Source organism: Lontra canadensis, unplaced genomic scaffold (assembly GCF_010015895.1).
Source record: "Lontra canadensis isolate GAN:19392208 unplaced genomic scaffold, GSC_riverotter_1.0 scaffold4, whole genome shotgun sequence".
In the NCBI taxonomy this organism is placed as follows: domain Eukaryota; kingdom Metazoa; phylum Chordata; class Mammalia; order Carnivora; family Mustelidae; genus Lontra; species Lontra canadensis.
The window spans coordinates 38,265,317-38,292,624 of NW_022630998.1; the positions used below are offsets into that span (position 1 = coordinate 38,265,317).

Below are 27,308 nucleotides of genomic sequence, written 5' to 3' on the forward strand. Positions count from 1 at the left end.
ACAGACAACCCTGACCATCAGCACCTCTTGATGACTGGTGGGCTACAGAGAATAAAGTAATGGAGGAATCAGGGAAACTCAGATGTAAGGTCACCATGCCTGGGAGAATGGTGATATGGGGACAGCCAGTCAGGAAGTTGGACTTGGGGTGGGGGGGAATGTGTAATTTGGAGAAGAACTGAAAGATTGTTTAAAATTTAACAGCCCAGGGGCACCTAGGTGACTCAGTGGGTTAAAGCCTCTACCTTCAGCTCAGGTCATGATCCCAGGGTCCTGGGATCGAGCCCCGCATCGGGCTCTCTGCTTCACAGAGAGCCTGCTTCCTCCTCTCTCTGCTTCCCTCTCTGCCAACTTGTGATCTCTCTCTGTCAAATAAATAAATAAAATCTTAAAAAAAAAAAATTTAACAGCCCAGATTTGAAGTCAGTGCTAGGTAACTGAATGGAAATACCAAACAGGCGGGAAATAGAAGATGTGGCCTGAGCAGAGGTCAGGAGGAGGCTCCTCATGTGGGAGTCTTCAAGGAGGTGCTGTGGTTCTAACAACAGGAGAGCTGAGCTTTCCTAGAAAGAGAAAATAAAGGGGTGGGCCCTGGGTACACCCAGGTAAGCAGAAGGGAAGAAAACATAATATCCAAGAAAGGACTCAGTAAGAACCAGCAGAATTCTTGAACATTAAGAATCACATAGGGCAATTTCCCTACATTTACTCCCCCAGCGACTTGCCATTTCATCACCTCGGCGTCCAAAATTTTCCATGGCCTGGCTTTGCTTACCTCTCTGACCAGTCTCCTCTCCTTCTCAATGATCCAGCCACTTGGGCCTTTTACTGTCCCCCAAATATGTGAAGGTCATTATTCCTTCAGGGCCATTTGTGCTTTCTGATCCTTCTACAACACTGCGGGGTATCCCGGCTCTCTCCCTACCTCAGGACACACACTACTCTCTACATCATATGTTGTAAGTGCCACAATATACCACTAACTGCATGCCCTATGTTTTTATTTGTCTACCTACTTATTGTCCATCTCTCCACTCTTAAGTAGGCTCTGGGAGAGTAGGGTCTTAGAATCCTGACTATTTCCCTCTGTGCTATATCCTTTGTGCCTAGAATAGTGCACTATACCAAACAGGGACTTAAACACCCCTGATTAAGGAAGAATAAAATTGGTAATCCTCATGGGATCAGTTTTGATAGAAATAAGGCTAAAGCCAGAGTGTATCAAATTATGACAAGGGAAAAGAGTCAGGAGTTTAAAACACCTACTCAAACCACACACATGCACAACCTCGGGGGTGAGAGGGAGGAGTTATAATAAGGCAGAATCACTATCCCATCTTCTGTAATAGCTCCCTTTCTAGAATGTGTTAATAAAACATTTTAATTGGATCACATCTTATTTCTTCTGAGGGTTCTCTGAGAGAAATATCTGACCCCTACGAATCATGACTGAAATGGTTAAGATGGTAATATATTTTTAAAATCAACTAGAACAAAAATGTCAATTACTTCACATTCTGTGTTGAAGAACACAAGGCTGCATATTGCCCAAACTGTGGGGGCTGTCACTAAAGTATGAGACAATCAGACTTTATGAACATGTGGTACTTATTTACCCAGAGCCTGCAAATCTACACGCACAAGGAAATTCCTTCAAAGTTGGGTGCTAGGGCTGATTCTTCCAGAAGTTTCCCACAGTTGTACATTTTACCTTTGGCCCTTTATTAGAAGTATGTCCTATCAGTAGTGACAGAAGGGTGACCAGAAACCCTCCCTGTGCTAAGAGGACAGGGTACCATTTAAGCATCTGGACAAGGACAAAGCTAATGGAGGGTTTATGTAACATTCCAAGTCATAGGTTTAGCTAATGTCTGAGAAGTGGTCTTCCCCTCTGCTCTTGCATGAAGCAATCTCTGGCAGCAGCTAAGGAACTCAGGACTTTCAGGAACTGACATCTTGTGGCTCCTAGCCAGGCAGGATGAAGCAGTTACCACGGTTCCTCTGCACTATGGGTAGAACATGCAGCTTTCAAGGTTGTTTGCCCCCTTACAAGCAAGACAGGAGAAACAGCAGAAAGGACCGAACAGGAAAAAATCAAGTTAGCAGAAAACAAAAGCCATCGAGGAGCGGCGACTTCAATTAGCCCAGCCAAAACAATGTTGGAAAAAGCCAGGCAAGAAGGGGCAATTAGTTGAGATGCACATGCTGCTGGGATTAAGTCAGGAGACTCAAGCTGCTAAAAATAAATTTTCACAAAGGCAACACGTGATCTAGAAATTGTTTTCAGGCAAAAGCCCTTCCTGATTCCATTCTCAAAGGCAGAATTAGCTGTACTGGTATGTGCTAAAAGACACCTTCATCCATGCCCCCTGACACCCAAGCTAATAAAATGTCTATTACCTTGAACTGGAGAGCTTGATGGAGCAAATGAAAAACAATTACTGAGCCCAGATTTTTTTTTTTAGTATATTTGTTTTAGAGGGTCAGGGCTTACCTAGACTTAGTTACAGGCAGGATCCTCTAGCAAGACAAAAATAAAAAAAATTGAGAAAAGGGAGATGCTTTAATGGAAAGCCCAGAGTGTAGTACCATTCTTCACAATTAAAGCTTAAGAGAGACTGCAGGGCTGTGAAGAAAAAAATGGCGTCCTTGGGTAATGGCCGATGGAGCAATCAACTTGTGGTGACAGTATAATGGGAAGGTCATTTTAATTAGCCAGGGCAGGTGGGAAAACCCCAGGCTTGTTGTGGTCTCTACCACTTTCAAAGCAAGAAAATTATATGGCTTCTAATATAGATAGCATTAAAAATTCTGAGTATCAAACCAGTGCAGTTCAGTTAGTTAAGTGAGTCACTCCCCCTAAGAACCTTAATTTCCTCATCTCAAAGTGAGGGTGACCAGGCAAAAGTCTCAAAGATAGCGTCCCTTACTAACATTGAGATAATCAGGGAGAGAGGCCAGTCACAGGCAGCCCTCAGGGACAGAGAGCCCAAAGGAGAGAAGGAGCAGCATCTGGAGGACAGGATTTCCTTCGACAGGAACCAGAAGCCAGAGGGAGTCTGTGCGAGTCAGGAAGGAGGTGTCTGCCAGGTGAGCAAAAAACAAAGCCACTAAGTCCCGGCCTTAATAGGAAGCTGCCTCCCTCGGCTAGGAAACAGGCCCTGGGACCTGTCCTCGGTTCCTTCCCCTATTCGGCAGGGACCAAGAAGCGTACACTCAGCCAAGGACTCAAGGAAATTACTCCAAGTTACTCCCCAGAAATCCAAGTGCTTGACTGGGGCAGGTTTTGCTCAGCTAGCTAGCTAGCTAGCTAACGAGCGAGTCAGAGGCCTAAACATCAGATCAGCGAGCCCAGAGGCAACCAATGTTCCTGGGGCAAACACAGCAGGATACCATGAACTTGGGAGAGTAACAAACCTAAAATATTAACGAAGAGGGAAGCAGCTTAGAGCCAGCTGGCCACAAGCTACTGAAGTGAAAACTGTGCTGCCAAACCGTTAAACCATTTGCAGCCTCTAGAGAAAAGAAATGATGATACTCTTTTCAGTCAGCTGCTACGATGAACATGCCTGAAGGGTGGAAGAGAGCAAGGGCCCACACGCAAAGGTTCACAGAAACACCCTCTGCAGATGTTACAAACATCTCCAGGGATCAGAGGCTTGCATTCAACAGAATTGGAGAAACATAAGAAATGAAGGAACCATAGCAAAAAAAATTTTTAAATCAAGATATTTTTGAACACTTATAAAATATACAGAATTGAACACACCGCCTTTGCACAATGAAAATGAGAACGCCCAGTTTCATAATTAGTAGTTATTAAAGCTAAAAAAACTAGCTATGAAATATATCTGGAAGTTATTTAATGAAATGCTGTTATATCTCATTTGCAAAGCAAGCCATTAAAATTTGAAATACAAGGGCGCCTGGGTGGCTCAGTGGGGTAAAGCCTCTGCCTTTGGCTCAGGTCATGATCCCAGGGTCCTGGGATCGAGCCCTGCATCGGGCTCTTTGCTCAGCAGGGATCCTGCTTCCTCCTCTCTCTCTCTGCCTGCCTCTCTGCCTACTTGTGATCTCTGTCAAATAAATTAATAAAATCTTTTAAACAAAAATTTGAATTATGTACACCCTTCATCCAGCAATTCCATTCCTGGGAATCCATACTACAGAGACAAAAATATCAATATATAAGGACATATAGACAAAGATATCTAGTAAACGACTGTTCATGGTCAGAGAACCAAAACAAAGTGAGTACCCATCCACGGACAAAAGACCTGGTTCACACCCACTCATTCCACGGACAAAAGACCTGGTTCACACCCACTCATCAGAAAGAATGAGTCTGAGCTATGCCTGATGACTTAGAGGACTTTCTACTCTGCTTGGCGGGGAAAAGATGAAGAGCCCCAAACAGGATCCAGATTTTAAAAAAGGATTTCATTAAAGCTTGTGTCTAAGTTTATGCATAGGATTGTAGGAAAACACAAAAATCAGTAAATATATCCATTAATTCTAGTTCTCAAACTTTAGTGTGAAACAGAACTACCTGAAAGTTGCTTTAAAATGTACATTGCTGGGCCCCACTGGTGCCCCAGAATTTCTGATTCAGCAGGTCTGGGGTAAAGGTCTCAAAATCCTTTTTGCCAGTAAGTTCCAAGGGGATTCTAATGCTTGCTGCTGAGACAGATGCATCAATCTTCAACAGTAGCTACCAGGGAGACAGAAAAGGAGGTATAAAATGGGGACGAATAATTAATGGACTCTGCCCAAGATCCTAACGGATTTCCTATAGGATTCCTTTCATGGAACACTGCATGTACAAATTTGCAAAAAGTAATGTCTAATATTTCTACTTATATTTTCTATGATGAGCAAGAGTTAAATAACTTTATTTAAAATATAGCTATTTTGGGGGTGCCTGGGTGGCTCAGTGGGTTAAGCCTCTGCCTTCGGCTCAGGTCATGATCTCAGGGTCCTGGGATCGAGTCCCGCGTCGGGCTCTCTGCTCTGCGGGGAGCCTGCTTCCTCCTCTCTCTCTCTCTCTCTGCCTACTTGTGATCTCTCTGTCAAAAAAATAAAATCTTTTAAAAATAAAATAAAATATACAGTACATTAAAAGGATTATTCACCACGACCAAGTGGGATTTATTCCAGGGCTGCAAGGTTGGTTCAACATCCGCAAATCAATCAATGTGATACAACACATTAATAAAAGAAAAAACAGGAACCATATGATACTCTCCATAGATGCTGAAAAAGCATTTGACAAAGTACAGCATCCCTTCCTGATCAAAACTCTTCAAAGTGTAGGGATAGAGGGCACATACCTCAATATTATAAAATATAGCTATTTTTATTGAGAAAAAATTTTTGCCATCAAAAGTTTCTCAAGGAAGAGCTCGTCTGCTTTATCACAGCACTGAACTGATTTGGGGAAGATCAGTGCTACTTACAACATACATAAAAATCAAAATATAATGTGAAAAGAGGAAGTTCCTAGATTAACGAGTATAACATATATTTGTTTAATGACATTTATTAATTTCCAAAAACTTTGAGAAAACTCAATTTAAAAAGTAACTGAAAAACAATGAACAGCATAATACTCTCTGGCTTGTGAAGGCAAAATCCCTTTCAAAATTCAAGCAAAGGGGTGGCTTGGTGGGTTAAGCCTCTGCCTTCAGCTCAGGTCATGATCTCAGGGTCCTGGGATCGGGCCCCACATCGGGCTCTCTGCTTGGCAGGGAGCCTGCTTCCTCCTCTCTCTCTCTGTCTGCCTCTCTGCCTACTTGTGATCTCTTTTTGTCTGTCAAATAAATAAATAAAATATTTTTTAAAAATAATTCAAGCAAATACCGAGTAAGCAAAATCTCTCCTTTTTAAACACTACTTGCATCATTTCCGATCTTTTTATGTACAAACTAGGAAACAAAGGGCTGAAAACAACAAGCTAAAAGAATAAAAATAACTTTATGACTTCCAATATAGAACTTTCAAGCTCCCAAGGGTATGAGTTAAGGAGGTTTCAAGATAGAGAATAAACATCTTAGATTATATTAATTATAAATGACACTTTTCCAGGCTTTCACACTTGTCATTAGCTTCAGCACCACTACTCTGCTAGCTTAACACTCCTCCTCCCAAAACCATATTGTCACTCAATCTAACGACTAAGCCTAGGGGCACCTAGAGGTCAGTGAAGGGTCCCACTCTAGTTTTTGGCTCAGGTTATAATCTCACGGGTCCTGAGCTCCACCCAGGTGTTGGGCTCTGTGCTCTCAGCAGAAAGGCTGTTTCAGAAACTGTCTCCCGCTTCCTCTCCCCCTTCTTCTTCTCTAAAAAAAAATAAAATCCTTAAAAATCAATAAAAATTAAAAACAAATAATAAGCTTAGACCTCAAACCCGATTGCAAATGTCTACTATTTTTTCTATCATGAGCAAATAGTCTGGTCTTCCAAAGGGGCTCCTTTAGTGCTCCTTAGAGCACAGAGTCAGGAAGCTGCTCCAGGCTGAAAATTGGATTTGCAAGGCTCAGGTCCCCATGGTATACAAATCGATACAAAACTCTTGGCTACGAGTCGCCACCCCCTGCTCCTTCTCTAACCTTATTACAGTGCGGTGTTTCTCTTTTCCTGCAACAGCAACTCAATGGACCTCCATTGTTCATTTTAAAAATAGAAGTAGTCTGTGGCTGAGCTGAGAAATATCCCTGCAGCTCCAACACTAAGACTGCCTCCCGCCTAAGAGGAGCAAGCGGAAATGTTGGCCAAAAAATTATAAAGTTCAACAGCACACCAGATGGAATCAGAAATTTTAACACCCTCTGAAATAAATTCCTGAAATGCAAAAAAAAAAAAAAATTTAAGTCCTTTCTTTGTGCACACAATAAAATACACAAGATTATGAAACTATATGGGCATAAGAAACAGACCAAGATTTGAAAATACTACATAGAAACCACAAATGAAGTAATGGAAACTAAAATTGTAAGATAAACAGACTCAACAATACAGAAAATTAAGTAGAAAATTAAAAATATTAGGGGTGCCTGGGTGGCTCAGTTGGTTAGCTCTTGATTTTGGCTCTGGTCACGATCTTAGGGTCCTGGGATGGAGCCTAGCACTCAGTTCCACACTCAGCAAGGAGTCTACTTCGGGATTCTCTCTCTCCCTTACCCTCTGGCCCTCCCCTGCTTGCACCAGCTTGCACATGTGTGTGCTCTCTCTAAACAAATCTTTAAAAGAAAAAAAAAAAAAAAAGAAAGAAAGAAAAAATGCTCCTAGAATTCAGTCCACAGAAAGGACAAAAAAACAGTCCTTGAAATGAAAAACAATAGTGGAAAGAGAAAAACTGGAAAGAAAAACAACAGTGAAAGACCTAAAAAAATAAAACTCTAAGATGAAGCGTGACAGCTTTCTTCATGGATCCAAACAAAATGCATGAGGAAAAAAAAGAGTACTTACAACTGTAGATTTTCTACAGGTATAAAGGTTTCTCTCCACCATCTTCTTTAAAAACTTTAATTCTAATATAGTTACCATTACAGTGCTATATGTACAATGCTGTATGTATTAGTTTTAGATATACAATATAGTGATTCAACCACTATATTGCATTACTCAGCGCTCATCGTGGTTAAGTGTGCTCATAATCTTCTCCTCTCTCACCAACGCCAAGCCTGCACCCCCCACCCCAACTAGTAAACATCAGTTCGTTCTCTGTATTTAAGAATTTGGGTTTTTTATGTCTCTTGTCTTCTTTGTTCATTTGTTTCATTCCTTAAATTCCACATGAGTGAAATCTAATGGTATTTGAAAGTACAACACTCATGACAAAAACCCTCAATAAAGTGGGTTTAGAGGAACAACCCTCAACATAATAAAGGCCTTATATGAAAAGCCACAGCTAACATCATACTCAATGGCAAAAAACTCATAGTTTTTCCCCTAAGGTCAGGAACAAGACAAGGATGTCCACTCTCACTACTTTTATTCAACATAGTACTAGAAGTCCTAGCCACAGCAATCAGACAGGAAAAAGAAATAAAAGGCATCCGGGCGCCTGGGTGGCTCAGTGGGTTAGGCCTCTGCCTTCAGCTCGGGTCATGATTCCAGGGTCCTGGGATCGAGCCCCGCATCGGGCTCTCTGCTCAGCGGGGAGCCTGCTCCCTCCTCTCTCTCTGCCTGCCTCTCTGCCTACTTGTAATCTCTGTCTGTCAAATAAATAAATAAAATCTTTAAAAAAAAAAAAAAAAAGAAAGAAAGAAAGAAAAGGCATCCAAACTGGTAAGGAAGAAGTAAAATGTTCACTATTTGCAGGTGACAAGACACCATATAAGAAATATCCTAAAGACCACAAAAACCTACCAGACCTGGTAAACGAATAGCCCCTACCTTTAGCGACCAAGAAGCAAAGACCTTTGATTTTTAAAAAATAATTCTTACGTCAAAACAGTTTATAATCAAAGGAACAAAAACAAAATGACCAGAACAAAGTGCCTTTTTGTGGACGGTGGGTCAAAGCTGAGAATCATCTCTATCAAATTTTTCCTCCATAATTATCACTCTATTTATGTGATCTAATCCTCCATAAAATAAATCTTGCAATTAATATTTTAAAGCACATCTTGGGGCGCCTGGGTGGCTCAGTGGGTTAAGCCTCTGCCTTCAGCTCAGGTCATGATCTCAGGGTCCTGGGATCGAGCCCCATATCAGGCTCTCTGCTCAGCAAGGAGCCTGCTTCCATTCCCCTCTCTGCCTGCCTCTCTGCCTCCTTGTGAGCTCTCTGTCAAATAAATAAATAAAATCTTTAAAAAATAAATAAATAAAGCACATCTTAATAAGACTTTTTGTTAGCACATAATTATTATTTTGTAATTTAAAGGTATCTCCATATGTTATAGGCCCTTCAAAATTTCTATGGGGGGGGGTTACCTTCATTATACACTTGCCAGAGTCAGTTTCTTTTTCTAAGAGAACAAATCATAATAAATAGGATTGCTAGTACATAAAAGTACCCAAATAATGAGATCCGATATACTGCAGTCAAGGGGCAACTGGCCAGCTCAGTCAGTAGAGCCTGTAATTCTTATCTCAGGACCATGAGTTCGAGCCCCATGGTGGGTGTAGAGATTATTTAAAAAGATAAAAACTTAAGGGGCGCCTGGGTGGCTCAGTGGGTTGAGGCCTCTGCCTTCGGCTCAGGTCATGATTCCGGGGTCGTGCTTCCTCCTCTCTGTCTTCCTGTCTCTCTGCCTACTTGTGATCTCTGTCTGTCAAATAAATAAATAAATAAATAAATCTTAAAAAAAAGATAAAAACTAAAAAAAAAAAAAAATATATATATATATATATATATATATGGCAGTTAAAAAAATCATCTAAATAAATGCCTTAATAATAACCTTAATGTCAATAAAATTCAGCACAAATATAAATATAGCTCTGAAGAAACACAAAATATCAACAATTCTCATACTGATGATGGGATTAAACATGGGATTTTAATATTTATTGATATTTCCAATTTTTATAATATATGAAACATAAATATGAATTTTAAAAATTAAATATTTACAAACCAGATTTTATAAACTAGAAGCTAGGAGTAAATATTTCTCAAACTTCTGAACACAGAAGAGCAGAGAGAAGGCCCACCCCAGAATATAGAAAGAAGTTTTACTATAGTTCTTATGTGTGCTCTATTTACATGTTACTAATTTGGTAAAAATTGGTTTAAGTCTTATTTTCATTATAATGTATCCCCTCTGACCTCTTACTGCATGTGCCCAAGTACTCAAATTGGCTGAGATCAGTTTATCAGACTGACATTAAAGTTTAAGTGGGGGGAAAAAATCAGGTTACAACATATATATGTATGTGTGTGTATCTATATCTATATATATATTAAGAGCCATATTGAACATAAATGTACATATTTCATCTAAGATCATCAGTTATAACTTTCATTTTATATTCCACTAAAAAATTACCTATCATAATACAATTGAATTTTATTTCATACTCATTGCAACAATTTCTAAATTTAGACAGATTTTATCATATTTCATGATACTGTTTCCATGTGTTCCGTGTCACTGTGTGTACACAATAGCTCAACTTTTTAATATCAAATCCTGGTAGAAACATCTTGAAAGCATTTAATTCATGTATCAACAACAATCACAAGTACTTTTGTCACAAGTAATCTTAAGTGAACCCATACAACCATTAAAACCCAGGACACACATGCACAGAGAGTAACTACAACATGATATCTGCCAGAATGCACAGCAGATATAAAAATATCTCAATTCCAGGGGCTCCTGAGTGGCTCAGTGGGTTAAACCCTCTGCCTTCAGCTCGGGTCATAATCTCAGGGTCCTGGGATTGAGCCCCACATTGGGCTCTATGCTCAGCAGGGAGCTTGCTTCCTCCTCTCTCTCTGCCTGCCTCTCTGCCTGCTTGCGATCTCTGTCTGTCAAATAAATAAATAAAATCTTTAAAAAAAAAAGAACATCTCAATTAAATAAGATGTTAATTTGAGGGAAGGAAATTAAAATGAGGGAAGGAAAAACTGCACCTTAGAATCAACAAAAAATTATTTTAATATAACATCTACAGGCGATGAGATTCTGAGTAATGTCTTCTTAGCACCTTTGATATATTTCATTTTATTTTAGTCAGTACATACTGTTTGATAATTTGAAAAGTCTCTTTGCTTTTGTTTAAGTCCCTTCTTTCCTTGGGCTCTGTGTACTGACTCTCTATTCTGATCATAATCAAATAGGTAGGAATCAAAACAGCTATACCGTAGGATGCTGACCAACTACAAGATTTATTATCTTGATTAGGTTTGTGGGATTTGAAGTAGGAGAGCAGGACAGAATAAGTAGAGGTGAGAAGGAGGAAGATACAAAAAATAATAATAATAATAAATAAAAAGCCAGGGAAACTTACTAGCTATTTATAGTTTAGCCTTGAACCATTCTTCATTATGGCTGAGCAGGGTCCAACCTGCCTACAGTTTGTGACTTGCACATCGCAAACTAGAAAGAGTACTACAGACCACTGGGCAACCCAGGAGGCACGTCATTCATTATTCTGATACCCGTTCATTTTATCATTTACTTTTTCCTCCAGAGAATAGAGTGGGAGATGTAAAAGGTGGGGGGATCAGTACAGGGAGAAGGAGGGAGGTTGGGCTACCTATACAGTGAAGTGCGCTAAGGGGAAATGAATAAATAGATTTTAAAAGATTTTATTTATTTATTTGTCAGAGACAGAGGGAGAGAGAGCGAGCGAGCACAGGCAGACAGAGAGGCAGGCAGAGGCAGAGGGAGAAGCAGGCTCCCTGCCGAGCAAGGAGCCCGATGTGGGACTCGATCCCAGGACGCTGGGATCATGACCTGAGCCGAAGGCAGCCGCTTAACCAACTGAGCCACCTAGGCATCCCAATAAATAGATTTTAATTGAAGATTCTGATTAAGTATGTTCTAGTTCCTCCATACTTCATTCTATTAAAGACTAACCTCAATTGAACTCATATTTTTAGCCTAGATGCAGTGCTCTGACTCAACTCCATGCATTGAAGATTCAAAGTTCACCTGAAACCACAGTTCCCACACACCCACCCATGCCCACTCCCCACCAACTCAGTCAGATTCTAAGGAAAAAGGTTTGGCCAAGGGAAAATGAAACCATATGCCATTTCCTCTGTGAAGAGAGGAACTTCACTTCCCTGTTACACCCAGGAATTGCTCTCAAGAATAGAAAAGAATCCTTCCTGCCTCAATGCAGAAGGCACCGAGCATCTCCCTGGGCATTTGTCAGCCCAAGCCACACCTATTCTATGGATGCCCCAGCACTTGACCCTTTGAATTCCTTTTCATTTTAGCTAATACAGCTGTCATTAGACCTTACCCAAAAAAAGTCACACAGAGAAGATATTCTTGAATATCATCATGGTATCTTAAAATACAATGTTCAAAAATCGTTCACACAAATGAGATGGGTATTTCTGAGTCTAGAAGTTAAACCGTTTAAATAAAACTCCTCAGGGAACTTTCACAAAACCCCAGACATTAGAACCAAGAGCCAATCCATTTTAAAAGGGTCTGTGTGAATACCGGAATGAGACAGTAAGGCTCTGTTTGTTTTTTAAATTAAAGCCTCAACTCAACAGTGAGTCAAACATCGCTCTCCACTTCGATCAGGTAGTTTTTGAGTGCCAGAAAGGGTCACTGAGAGCTGAAGTCCAGTGCGTAGGGACTTACATAAAGAGGTACTTCGCCGCAGCTCAACTCCATGGCTTCTGCATCTGCAAAGAAGACAATGAATGAGAACTGTTATTCCAGGAGGCACTGTAACCAACCAGCACCCCTATGTCCTGCCCGGCAGTGATCGACACCTGGGGAGGAAGGACCATGGGTAGGAAAACTGCAGACACAAAGTCATGAACAACAGAAAAGAGATTCCAGCTATATAAAATACCCCCCCTTTCTTCTTTCACATTAATGTCCACACATAAGGAAAACCTATCAACCCCAGATATTATCCTGAGAGCTCTCAAAAGAGAAATATTTCAAAAAGCCAAGAAAGTCAACATAAACGTGTCCAAAGTTTTACCTTCATTAACTCCTAAAGGTTAGAATCTACCTTGGTCTGAATGAGGCAGGAGACCTCAGTGACAAGACAGTTCTTTGCCTCTCATCCAGAAGGCCAAAGACTTCCGTCTCATAGTCACACGTCAGGTATGCACTCCACTGTTACCAACCTCTCCACCAGTTGCATGCATCTTATCTGCCTCTGGATACGCGTACCCTTTAAAACCCACACCCAGAAACAACCTTGAAGCTTAATTTTAAAATTTATTTTAAAAAAAGAAAAGAAAAAAAAAAAGCTAACACCATTCCAAAAGGAGTTCACTGAACACATACAGGGGGCCAACCATTACACAAAGATGATCAGGAAGTGGTCCAGCCCTCAAAAACCTCAGCTTAACAAGGAAGACCAAAAAAGGGAAGAGTAGGCTGCGTGAGAATTCTGCAAGGGTCAGACAGGGAGACCCAACCACCACCCAAGTTCTGCCTCTGGGTCCCAGGTGAAACTCTAGCAATAGTGCCTCGGGGACTCTGGTAGGGCCGCAGGCATATAGCAACCTGAACTGTGACATTTAGTACGGTAATACCCCAAGTAGACCCTAGGCGAGAAGGAAAATACTCGAAGTTCTTTTTTTTTTTCTTTTAATAAAAACCTTTAACTTCAGTTTTTGTGTTTTTTTTAAGATTTTATTTAATTATTTGACAGAGAGAGATCACAAGTAGACAGAGAGGCAGGCAGAGAGAGAGAGAGAGAGAGAAGCAGGCTCCCTGCTGAGCAGAGAGCCCGATGCGGGACTCGATCCCAGGACCCCGAGATCACTACCTGAGCCGAAGGCAGCGGCTTAACCCACTGAGCCACCCAGGCGCCCCTAACTTCAGTTTTATTAATACTTCATACACATGCTGCCATTGGCACCCTCCCAGGTCACAACTTATATTTCCTAAGTCATCCTCAGAGAACACCAAACGTCGAACAAGCTCATTTTCCACACATCGTACCCTGTGGCAGTTTACGTAGACCTTCTTGAATGGGCTTATATATTATAATCAATTCTTAATGAAACTAACCTCATAAACTGGATGAATGGTTTAAGGATTCTAGGAAAGAAACTTCAAATTAAAGATAATACTAATAAGAATATGACAAATGAGACTCTCATTCCTAAGTACGAATTATTCATCAAGTACAAAATAAAAATGACGAATCTAAGAACAACAGATAGCCCTCCCCAAAAATCTGCCATCAAGTATGTATTTAAATATGAAAATATACCCAATAGCATATACCATGACCTCCTACCCTAAATTCATACTGTGCTTCAAGGTATCAGCAATTTTTTACCCCTGTTTACAATCATGCCATACACAATTTCAATCTGTCAAAAAATTTTCACTAAACTTGATAAAATTAGATCTTTGTGAAATTTCTACTTAATAGCAAAAGAAGTGTATTCTACAGTAAATGTGATTTTAAAATGAATGAAATACATAGAGAATAATAAAACCAAAATGTATTCCTTTAGGAGCAAAACTGAACACTACTGAATAGTCTGATAAGTCTTACAAGCTGTGTGACAGGTTTGCCATATACTCATAAAACACAGATGTTTTCCCTTACTCAGCTTTTTATACTTTGTCTTGATGATACATCTAAAAGAAACTACTTTTTTAAAAAAATATTTTATTTATTTATTTGACAGACAGGCAGGCAGAGAGAGTGAGAGGAGGAAGCAGGCTCCCTGCTAAGTAGAAAGCCTGATGCAGTGCTTGATCCCAGGACCCTGGAATCATGACCTGAGCCGAAGGCAGAGGCTTTAACCCACTGAGCCACCCAGGTGCCCCTTAAAGAAACTACTTTTGATGAGAATACAGACTTAATCTGAAGACCAGATTACTTCTTTAATAAAAAGTAATATTGTAGGGGCATCTGGGTGGCTCAGTCGGTTAGGCATCCGACTTGGGCTCAGGTCATGATCCTAGGGTCCTGGGACCCAGGCCCACATTAGGCTCCCTGCTCAGCAGTCTCTTTCTCCCTCTCCACTTCCACTCCCCCTGCTTGTGTTGCCTCTCTGGCTGTCTCTCTCTGTCAAATAAATAAATAAAATCTTCACCCAAAAAAAAAAAAAAAAAAAGCATGATGAGCTAAAAATACTCGTTCCTTCTGGAAATATTAGAATCATAATATGAATATAGAATAATAATAGAATAGGGACACCTTGATGGCTCAGTCAGTTAAGCATCTGTCTTCACCTCAGGTCATGATCCCAGAGTCCTGGGATCAAGTCCTGCACTGGGCTCCCTGCTCAGCTGGGAGCCTGCTTTTCCTTCTGCCTTTAACCCCTACTCCTGCTAGGGCTATCACTGGTACATGCTCTCGCTCTCTCGCTCTCTCTTTCAAATGAATTTTTTAATTCTTGGAAAAAAAAAGTAATGTTCTCTAGGAAAACCATTCAACCACGACCATTGGTAGGGCAGCTGCTTGGATAAGAAGCTTAAAAAGCACCATGAGTGAAATTCGTTCACTGTGTCATCCATAGGAAACATATGGTAATGAACTTGAAACTGAAAGCCTGCAGAGTTCCTCAGTACATCAGTCGTGATTAATTTTATAGGAGTAAGAAACACCTTCAAACTAGGAAAAAAAAAATAGAGAATTTCAAACATGGTCCAATCTTTGCAATTTCCGCCATGGATGGGAAAGGATCATAAAAACCCATATACACCAAGTGAGGTATATTGGTTATACTGTGGCTAAGTACTTTTAAAAAATGTCAAACTTAAACATGTACTAAATAATTTTCTCTTTCCAAAATAGAAGATTCTGGTTTTTCTAAGAAAAGTGGATATTTATGACATATCTTTGAAAACATTTTTCCAAATAAATAGCCTGTTCCATCAAGAGGGGGTGATATTTTATTTTATTTTATTTTATTTTATTTATTTGACAGAAAGAGGTCACAAGTAGGCAGAGAGGCCGGCAGAGAGAGAGGGGGAAGCAGGCTCCCCGCTGAGCAGAGAGCCCGATGCGGGGCTTGATCCCAGGACCCTGAGATCATGACCTGAGCCGAAGGCAGCGGCTTAATCCACTGAGCCACCCAGGCGCCCCGGGGTGATATTTTAGTAAGTGAAAAATATCTCAAAGGAAATTCAGGATATAGATAGTTTATGCTATCACAACATTTTGAAAAAGAGTACTAGTACATGTTATCATTGCTTGGTGACTTTGTAATTAAAGCTTACAACCTATTGAAGCCCTCTCATCTGTAGGCTTTAAATTCTTGGAAAAATAAAAAGGCTTTCAAATCTATATAAATCTTTCAAAACAAATGTTTCACAGGTTTTCTAGTTTAAAAATGTGACAAGATCTAAGTGATAAGGAGGACTGAGTGACATCAGTGAAGATGGGAGTTTGCAGTCACTTTTTTTTTTTTTTTTTTGACAGACAGAGATCCCAAGTACCCAAGTAGGCAGAGAGGCAGGCAGAGAGAGAGGAGGAAGCAGGCTCCCCGATGAGCAGAGAGCCCGACATGGGGCTCAATCCCAGGACCCTGGAATTATAACCTGAGCCGAAGGCGGAGGCTTTAACCCACTGAGCCACCCAAGCGCCCCTGCAGTCACTTTTAACATTAGGAAACTTGTGTAATTAGTGGATGGGATTAAAACATAAATCCCCTGATTTTTTTTCTTTTTTTTTTAATTTTTTATTTGACAGACAGAGATCACAAGTAGGCAGAGAGGCAGGCAGAGAGAGGGGGAAGCAGGCTCCCCGCTGAGCAGAGAGCCCAATGTGGGGCTCGATCCCAGGACCAAGATCATGACCCAAGCTGAAGGCAGAGGCCTCAACCCACTGAGCCACCCAGGTGCCCCAAAGCCCCTGCTTTTTAAGTATAGCCAGCACTGTACTTGCATTAGAATATATGTATCATAATGAGGTTATCTGATTCAGCTATGACACCCATTAAATCCAATTTCAAAGTAAAAGTGCTTTGAACCAGACATTCAAACTGAAGGGTTACATGGTATTACTAAACCAACAAAAGAATCATCCATGTGTCTTATTACTTTCACTGACATGTATTATATATCAGTGTTTTCAGTGAAAACATAAAGGGTTATGAGTAACACTTAACCTTCGTAGCTTTCTTATAAAAAAGATTTTATTTATTTGTCAGAGAGGGTGAGAGTGAGCACAAGCAAGGGGAGTGGCAGGTAAAGGAGCCCGATGTGGGACTCTATAGGACTTGAGCAGTAGGCAGACATGACGGAGTGAGCCACCCAGGTGTCCCTAATCTTCATAGCTTTTTAAATTTGGGGTAGGTTTTAGAAAATATACTGTTGCAGTAGTACAATTTACAAATAAATACAATAAGGATACATGGGATACATGGTATTTTTTGGTTTTTGTTTTACTTAGTAAGGGTACATTTGGCAGATCTGCTCCTATTAAAAAAGCGTTTTGGGGCACCTGGGTGGCTCAGTGGGTTAAAGCCTCTGCCTTTGGCTCAAGTCTTGATCTCTGGGTCCTGGGATCGAGCCCCGTATCAGGCTCTCTGCTCAGCAGGAAGCCTGCTTCCTCCTGTCTCTGCCTGCCTCTCTGCCTCCTCGTGATTGCTGTCTGTCAAATAAATATATAAAATCTTTAAAAAAAGAAAAAAAGCATTTCTCCCCACTTGTCAGGCCATGGGTAGTCTTTCCAGTGGTTTCCATGCAGGCTTAGTAGACTAAGGAACGAATGGAGTGTGCCCAGCACGCCGGAGCTGGAGTTGAGGTTTACCTAGCAGGAAGGCACATGGGAGTTGGACTGCAGGGCAGAAGGTGGCATCAAGCCACTTTAAAGTTACCAAGGATCCAGTTTCTCTACAGTTTTCAGTCATTATGATGCCAGCTACATCAAGTGAGGGCTTCCAAGCAGCATTATACTATGATCTCAGACTAAAGGTTAACATCAAGGGCTAGACAACATGTCCTCTCTACTCTACCTTACATACTGAAGAACTCAGATTTCATTATCCTGCCTACTCTAATTTTTGCCATTTTTCCGTACCTCTAACAACCATTTTGAACAGCAATGGTTTTGTTTTTGAAAGAAAAGACTTTTCACTCCTTTTAAAAATAAACTAAAACTGAAGTCCCCACAATTAACCGCCTTGGTCGCAAACCTTCTAAAAATCGCTCTCAGCATTTCTTAGTTGAGCTGGAGAAAGAATAATTGGTGTCAAGTGTATTATATGCTCAATAAAATATGTAACTTCAAACTGATTAGGTATAAAAATCCATATTCTCATCTGAATTTTTCTAAAACTGATCCTTACAAGACCTGCACTTACTTGCACACGTACATGACTAAACCATGCCTTGCCTCCCTTTACATCAAGTTTAAGTATAGAACCTGTTTGTATTTGCTAAGCAAGTATATAACTGCCCACGTTCTACACACACTAGCTGTTCACTACACACATCTTAGGCTCTATACTTCATTTCCCAATGGTTGACTTCATCTGCAATTTCAAAAACTCTCACACACAAGTAGGTCTATTTTTAGTTTTGGGGTTTTTGTTTTTTGTTTTTTGTTTTCCAAAAACTTAAGGCCAAAGTATTTCCAGTCTTTCTGGCAGACACCAGAGAATGATTTGGGGTACACAGCCACAATTTTTAAGTTTAATTCCAAAACAGAGGGGGAAAAAAATCTTACGAAAAGAACATCAAGATACAAAATCTTCAGTATTTCAGATGTATTAGAAAAAATACCTAACATTCAGAATCATCATTTGCTAGTTACTTCTAATAAAAGTTACACCACTTAAAAGGTGAAGAGAATATTCCAAATTAAAAATAAAAGAAAATGTAACATTCAACTTACACAAAAAATAATCATTCTTGACTTTATGGAATTCTGGGTTTCTCCACATAAAATCCATGACTTTATCTTTGAATATGCCCCAAATCCTTGGCTTGTATACCTCTTACAAGACCTAATAACAAATAACAGTCAAATGTTTATTAATACTATCAGGAACTACATTTGGAAGGCTAACAATGTGGTTAAGGCAGGGTGCTACGTGTTTTACAAACATCTAAGAGAATCCTCACAGCAGCCCTGAGAGCAATGTATAGGAGGTCTTACCTACCTGAATCTTTACAAATCCCTACAGTTACAAGATTACACTGAAGCAAAAGTTACCTAAACTAAAAGTAATTGTTTGGTCAACTGACCACTTGGAAGATGAGGAGCTACTCCCTCCCACCTTCTTTCTTCACTACACTCACCCCTATTTAACGCTACTATCCCTTCTCCACACAGTCCTCCTAGTACTTCAGATGTTTTCTAGCTACTTGTTTTGGTCTTGATGTGGTTATAGGACTCATAAATAAAAGACATACCAACCTAAGATAAAATTGGAAATCTTGTTTTTTTTTTAAGATGAAATAAGATTAGATACAATTGAGGATAGTATTTTTGAGTATTGGGGAAACTCCTCAAATCATGAAACCATTAAGAAGTGAAAAGGGAATCATAATGAGATAAAGGCTTAAAGATAATCTCAGTATTGGGGTGCCTGGGTGGCTCAGTGGGTTAAAGCGCTGCCTTTGGCTCAGGTCATGATGTCAGGGTCCTGGAATCGAGCCCCACATCAGGCTCTCTGCTCAGCAAGGAGCCTGCTTCTCCCTCTCTCTCTGCCTGCTTCTCTGCCTGCTTGTGATCGCTGTCTGTCAAATAAATAAATAAATAAATAAATAAATAAATAAATATCTCAGTATTAAAGAAGAAGAGCACATCCTCCTCCCTATCCTATGAAAAAACAGACAAACTTCTTAAGTATTTCTAGTAGAAACAACTCCTTGGGGCGCCTGGTTGGCTCAGTCGATTAAGGGGCAGACTCCTGATTGCAGCTCAGGTCATGATCTCAGGGTTGTGCGATCAAGCCCCACGTGGGGCTCCACACTCAGAGTGGCATCTACTTGAGCTTCTCTCTCTCCTTCACCCTCTGCCCTCCCCCCCAATCCTCTTCCTCTCTCTAAAACAAATAAATCTTAAAAAGACCAAAAAAAAAACCAAAAAAAAACACCCCATACTAGTTCTTTGAAAAATCAAATGCAACAGCATAAATTTTGTCAGAAAAACTCACAACCCCCCACCATCCACCATCACTCTCTCCCTCTCTTTCCCTCCTCTCTCTCTCTCTCTCTCTCTCATACACACACACACACACACACGTCACTTTATGTTCCTCCTAAGAGAAAGAATTAGAGGCTGAAAGCTGCACTTGCACAAGGTCACTCTGGGCATGACAGAGCAAAGAGTGAAGCTTCCTGCTTCAAGAGTCTGGACTGGTAACCACGATGCTCTACTGTGTGCTAGCCACAGAAATCAAACACCACATTCTATAAACAATACTCATTTTTTAAATTCTGGTTTCATTTTCAAGAAAGTAGAATCCCAGGCCCATCTTTTTCCCACCACTGTTTCCCATAAGACCTTGGTCCCCATTTTTAAAAAGATTCACTTTAGGCACCTCACTGATATCTGCTCTCCCCCTGTAAGAGGACGTCCAGTGTTGCCATCTCCACATTACAGGAATTAAAAAAAAAAAAAAAAAAATCGGGCACCTGGGTGGCTCAATCATTAAGTGTCTGCCTTCGGATTAGGTCATGATTCCAGGGTCCTGGGATTGAGCCATGCATCAGGCTGCCTGCTGCTCAGCAGGAAGCCTGCTTCTCCCTCTCCCACTATCCCCTGCTTGTGTTCCCTCTCTCGCTGTGTCTCTCTCAGTCACATAAATAAATAAAATCTGGAAGAAAAAAAAAAAAAAAAGGTCAGCAAAATCTCACCACTTCACCAAGATCAAGCCACTGGAAATGGCCAAACTGGGGTGTGAATCCAGCCTGTCTAATGGGTCCAGTCCAAGCTCTGCTTAGCCTCAGCACAAGGGCCTTTTGTAACATAAATATGGTCTCAAAGATAGCAATTCGTTTGGCTGAAAAGTAGCAAACACCTGGTATGAGTAACATCTCAGGAGAGGCTGCCTATGAACACCAGCTCTGCCCTCTTCCAACAGTGTGACTCGGGCCCATGACTTCACCTCCCTGGAGCAGTCTCTCCTCTGTCAGCAGTAACGGTAAGAGTGCCCATCTCAGAAGACTACTGAGAGGACTGAGATTTGACACAAACAACAGAAAATACTTAGTGGCTATCACAAGCACTCCAAGGCTAGCTGCAATTATTACACTTAGATAAACAGTTTTTTAAGCATTTGAATATTTCGAATGACTTCTAAATATCAGACTGATCAAAATGACTCAGCAGGCACTGGGGCCAGGCCCAGCTGAAACAGGTCCACCCAGCTCAGCCTCACCCCAGCCCAGAGAAACCTCCCAGCATCAAGAATTCCGAATGGCATCATACCAGATAAGTCCGGGATTTTACAGAGCTCAGTATTACCCTGAAGGTCGGAAAACTCAAAGGATGGAGCTGTTACTCCTGGGACAACTCTACTGCCATGTTCTTTGAAACCTTCACTTGGAAACGTTGATTCATGGCTCTGTAAACAAACCTAGGAGTGTAGAATTCTAACTGCATTTCACAGCTAGTCTGCTAACTGGAGAAGGAGGAAAGAACACATCAACAACAGGGAGATAATGCCAAGTCTAAGGAAAAGCGTCAGTCCTGGCACGATGGAAATGGGTAAGAAGAGAGCATCTGAGAAACAAGCCTGTTAAATACACAGTGCTATCTACAGAATGGCTACAGTCTACTGTTATCTACCTGAGTTACACAGGGCTACGTGGCTTCAAGTAGAAGAAGAGAGCGCCGGCGAGGAAGAAGGGGAAATGGTGCAGCCTAAATGAGAGGACATTTAGGAAGTACAAAGAAGAGTGTGAGCTACCTGCTAACAAAATGTCCCACCAATGATGAGCCTGGGTGTTACACGCAACTAATGAGTCACAGAACACTACCTCAAAAAGGAATGACATACTATATGCTGGCTAATTGATAAATTAAAAAAAAAAGTCCCACCAAAGCTGTCACACTCACATATTTTGTAGGCTGTTTTTGTATATAAAGCCTTTTATAAATCAATTACGACAACCCCTTATCTATCTCGCTTATGCTAGTGATCTGTTGAGTGTATCCTTCATTCTCAACGCAAAGCTCTCGAACTCAACATCCTGGGCAAGATACAACCCATGAAGGTGTCAATTCCCTCTCAGGCAATAGGTCTCTGAGATCCCTTGGTCAGCTCCAAAAGTCAGTTCGCTGTCACCTACTCCATTGCCAAGCACCAGGGTAGCTGTCCTGGGAAAGATTAAAATATATAAAACACTACCCACCCCATCACTGACAAACTCACAGTCTTGTTTGAGTGAGATCTACATCCATGAAAAGCTACAAGTTTTGGGGCGCCCGGGTGGCTCAGTGGGTTAAGGCCTCTGCCTTCGGCTCAGGTCATGATCCCAGGGTCCTGGGATCGAGCCCCACATCGGGCTCTCTGCTCGACGGGGAGCCTGCTTCCCTCTTTCTCTCTCTGCCTGCCTTTCTGCCTACTTGTGATCTCTGTCTGTCAAATAAATAAATAAAATCTTTAAAAAAAAAAAAAAAAAAAAGCTACAAGTTTTAAGAAGTAATAGCACTGACCTGACAGAATTTGACAGTGCGGGGCAAGCATGAAGCGGTAACTGAGTTAAAAATGGAATGGAGGTGGGGGAGGTGGAGGACTAGCACGAAAAATAAGACACAGATGCACATTATACAGGAAACACTAAGGAGACAGAGAGGATGGATTAATAGGTTTGGAAGGAGGAAAGGTCATTGCCCCCGACTTTTATACATAATCCATTCCTAAAACACACCTAATCCATGACAAAAGAGAACAGACTTTCAGGGGCCAAGGGTCCTTTGCCAGAGACTTAACAACACCAACTGCATGTTCCCTTTTGGTCAGAATTTAACAAAATATACTCCAGCTTTTCCTACAACATGCTTTACTTTTGCTTTTTCTGCCTAACAGCACACACGAACAGGTTTAGTGAGGACCTTACTGGTACTGATAATTCTCCACTTGGACAAATGACCTTATCCAATTTATCAGACCCTTGTTTCTCTGTCAGCTTCTCAGTTCTATTCTTTAATTTTCCATTCATTTTTATAAATCAAGGAAATACACCGACCCTTGGACAACATGGCTTTGAACTGCTTCGGTCTATTTATAGATGGAGTTTTCTTCAATACATAGAGTCAGTAACTGTAGGGGGTATAGCTCAGTGGTAGAGTATTGGACTGCATAGAGTTGGTGCTCTAAATTTATTTTCTCTGCCTTATTTTTTTTTAACATTTTCTTTTCTCTAGCTTACGGTAGTGTAGGAATACAATATATAACCACCTGATTTCACTTACATGGAATCTAAAAAAATAAAAAAAAGACTCACAAACACAAAGAACAATAAACTGGTGGTTGCCAGAGGGGTGGAAGGAGAAGCAAAAGACGTGAAGGAATTAACAGGTACATGTTTCCAGCTATAGAACAAGTCATGGAGATGGAAAGTGTAGCTCAGATAATACAGTCGATATTATATTAATGCACAGTAATATAATACATATTATATTAATATGTATATGGTAATCATATTAATGATTACCACTTGTCATGGTAAGTACTGCATAATGTAGAGAACTGTTCAATCACCATGATGTACACCTGTAACTAACATGTGCTAAATCAACAATAAAAATTAAGACATTTTGAAACTGGCATAGCTAAATCAGTAGACAATAAAACTAGTGGACATGTGTAAAACCTGGAGAAACTCTAGAATGACCATATAACATTTAGAATTATAACCTTAAAGCAAAGATTAAAGGAAAGGAGGCTTAGCCTTAGAAATAGGACTAGTCTTGGGGCACCTGAGTGGTACAGTTGGTTGAGCCTCCAACTCTTGATTTCAGCTCAGGTCATGGATTCAGGGTTGTGACATCAAACCAAGCACTGGGCTCCCAGCTTAGCATGAAGTCTGCTTGGGATTTTTCTCTTGCCCTCTCTGTCCCAACTGCTCCACACATGCGCTTTCTCTCTGGAAGGAAGGAAGGAAGGAAGGAAGAAGAGAAGGAAGGAAAAGAGGGAGGGAGGGAGGGAAGAAAAAGAAAAAGAGATAGGACTAGTCTCTAAATGTTTAATTTAGTTCAGCCCATTTACTCAGAACTTCCTATCTGCTTCTTACCAAGTAAAGAAAACCATGCATCTCCCTTCAGGTACCTATCAATCTATTTGACAAGAAAGGGCTCACTGATGTGAAGTCAGTAAATAACCTAAGGAAAAGACAACACCAGGAGTCATATAAAACTCCACGGGATCAGAATACAGAAATGATTCCTCTCAGAGGAATGGGCTGCCCAGTGAGAGAGGAAAATAAGACCACAAAATATGGGTAGGGTTCTAGGAGTACAGGGAGGTGGAAATACTCCCATCTGTCAGTAGCTGAAGTATCGGCACAGCTCCCCAAGGAGATGGAGCCCAAGCTGAGCCTTTAAATCATTTTTCAGCTAAGGGCACTCCTATTCCAAAAGGCATTTAGAAAAGGGTCAGTTTTTCAGGTTCTCAAACGACAGGATTGGTGGGATGGAGAAAAAACAGGAGAGAAAATGGAACCACTACTGGCACTGAGCACCTGGGAACTGGAGATGTTCCATGTCCTATAATGCCAGGTCAAGCCTGCATAAAGAATCACCCCATCCCAGATGGCAACACAGATCTCCGTGGAGACTCACAGACCTAGACAACAGACATTCACCAGGTCCACGATGAAATGGGAGGACATTTCAAGCACTAGAAATAACAGGCATCACCGCATTAAGTATAAAAGGGTTGTTCGGGGAGGAACGAACACCTCCAGGGCCACTGAAAGTCTATGGGTGGTGGTGGAACAGAAGGATGGAAACCTATTCAGTGTCCCCAAGGATACACCTTACTAAGGAATGTGAACATCAAGCCACTGAGTGGCTTTAAGTACAAGAAGGATGTGATCTGAATTGTGTTTTCAAGAGGCCACTGTGCCAGTAGATGGAGGAGGGATTCTGCATTCACACCACTGCTGTCACGGGCCTTGATTCCAGGACCCTAACTCATGAAATCAAGAGTCAGATACTTAAGCAACTGAGCCACCCAGGCGATCCAAAAATTGTTGTTATTCTGATTCAAATCCAGATATACTCCTGTGCTTTGAACAAATGCTACCTACATAAGCTAGTAGTAGTCACAAATTTTTATCACATACCAAAAAAGGACTTGTGCAATTTACCATTTGGGATTCAAGATTAAAACAAAGTTCTTGGGGTGCCTGGGTGGCTCAGTGGGTTAAAGCCTCTGCCTTCGGCTCAGGTCATGATTCCAGGGTCCTGGGATCGAGCCCCGCATCGGGCTCTCTGCTCAGCGGGGAGCCTGCTTCCTCCTCTCTCTCTCTCTGCCTCTCTACCTGCTTGTGATCTCTGTCTGTCAAAATAAATAAATAAAATCTTTAAAAAAAAAAACAAACAAAAAAAAAAACAAAGTTCTTGGGGCGCCTGGGTGGCTCAGTGGGTTAAAGCCTCTGCCCTCGGCTCAGGTCATGATCCCAGGGTCCTGGGATCGAGGCCCGCATCGGGCTCTCTCCTTGGCAGGGAACCTGCTTCCTCCTCTCTCTCTGCCTGCCTCTCTGCCTACTTGTGATCTCTGTCTGTCAAATAAATAAATAAAATCTTTAAAAAAAAAAAAAAAGAATTGTCCCATATCCTTCTTGGCGATTTGGACAGATTTTTAATTTTGGTTCTAATGGCTTGGGTGTGCCTTTTCCTCAAAGAAGCTAGCCACCTTCAAAATGTCTCCTCCAGGAAGGGCATTCCTCACAGGACAGTTCCTCCATTCTAGAAAACCATAAACTACCTCATACTATCCCTGCTGTAATTGCCCAGGAATTAACCAATTTTTTTCTATGTCTATCATTAAAATTCCTAGATATTTGTTTGAATTAGAAGTTACCCAACTCATATTTTGTATTACATATTAACATTCTTTTTCAATAGAAATGCAAGGCCCACAGTACTTTAAAATTACTGTAGAAAAAAAGTCTTTTTTAAGATTTCATTTTTTTGTCAGAAAGAGAGAGTGAGCACAAGCAGGAGGAGCATCAGGCAGAGGGAGAAACAGGCTCCCTGCTGAGCAAGGAGCCTGATGTGGGGCTCGAACCCAGGACCCTGGGATCATGACCAGAGCCATAACACAGATGCTTAACTGACTGAGCCACCCAGGTAACCTTGGAAAAAAAGTCTTAATATCTAATTCCATACAGATTCTGTTGGGGTAAAAGGTTTTACTTTTTCTCCCCAAGAGAAACAAACAAACAAACAAAAATTTAAAAAATTAAAAAACGGGGCGCCTGGGTGGCTCAGTGGGTTAAAGCCTCTGCCTTCGGCTCAGGTCATGGTCCCAGGGTCCTGGGATCGAGCCCTCATTGGGCTCTCTGCTCTGCCTGGAGCTTGCTTCCTCCCCTCTCTCTCTGCCTGCTTCTCTGCTTACTTGTGATCTCTCTCTCTCTGTCAAATAAATAAATAAAATCTTTAAAAAAAAATGAAAAAACATTTTCACCAGGAGAAACCAAAGAATAAGGCTCTGTGTACATACCTGCTGTGGTCTAGCCCCCTAAAATTTATGTTGAAATCCTAACCACCCGGGTAATGGTATGAGTAGGTGGGGGCTTTGGGAGGTGCTTAGGTTAGGAGGGTGGAGCCCTCATAAATGGTACTGGTACCTTATGAAAAAAAAAAAAAAAATCCAGACAACTCCCTAGCCCCTTCTGCCATGAGAACATGCAGTGAGAAGCCTCTGACCCAGAAGAGGACCCTCCCACAGCCCCTGCTACCACCCTCAACTTGAACTTCAAGCCTCCAGGCTATAAAAAATAAATTTTTCTTTATAAGTTTATAAGCCACTCAGTCTGGGTATTTTGTTACAGCAGTCCAAAAAGAGAAAGACAATGCCAAATATATGGTCAGGGCTTAATTGGTACTTCCCACATTAGGACTTCTCATCAATAAGGCTACATTTAGTTCATCTCGACTCCAACATACACCCATATGCACACACATATGTGTAAGAGACTTAGCTCTCATCTGCTAGTTCTCTGTGTTCAAATTCTCCTGGAGGTATAAAGTCACTAACTGAGCAATATAATCCAGGCTCATAGGATAATAGACATGAGTATGAAGTCTCGATCTTCCCTACCAGTAGGCCATACCTTGCTCCAGAACACTAACTAACTGATGGGATTATGGAAGGAAAGTGGGACACACAGCTTGGGGCAAGTAGGTCTATTAGTCAAATTAGAGGAAATACGCAATTTCCAGCCTGTATTATACACATGCCTGTATGTATCACATGCTTGTCTAGGTATGTGGCCTATAAATTTAGGTTACATTTATGGGGAAATCTTCATTTTGGCTGAATTCATAGAGCATTTAGTATATCACAGATACATACAAAAAACCCCCAGGTATGACATGCACCCAATCAAGTATTTAGAATTGGCAGTATAACTATAGAGTGTAGAGCACCAATTCCAAACTACACTTATTGTCCCCATTGGTCATAAGCTCACACCCTGGTATGTTCTCCTGATTCCACTGCCTTATCAGTTGTTGAAGAACCATGGTAGTTCTCTCCACTTGTCTTCATCTAT

General features: G+C 41.1%; 1 protein-coding gene across 1 annotated transcript in view; it reads right to left on the minus strand.

The window, feature by feature from the left end:
* ARHGEF28 (Rho guanine nucleotide exchange factor 28) overlaps positions 1 to 27,308 on the minus strand; it is a 311,818-nt gene that overhangs the window by 235,192 nt on the left and 49,318 nt on the right. Inside the window, exon 2 of the mRNA XM_032848550.1 lies at positions 12,279 to 12,322. Coding sequence (XP_032704441.1) covers positions 12,279 to 12,311 — 33 coding nt within the window. The 5' untranslated portion in view covers positions 12,312 to 12,322. The remainder of the gene's footprint in view (positions 1 to 12,278; positions 12,323 to 27,308) is intronic.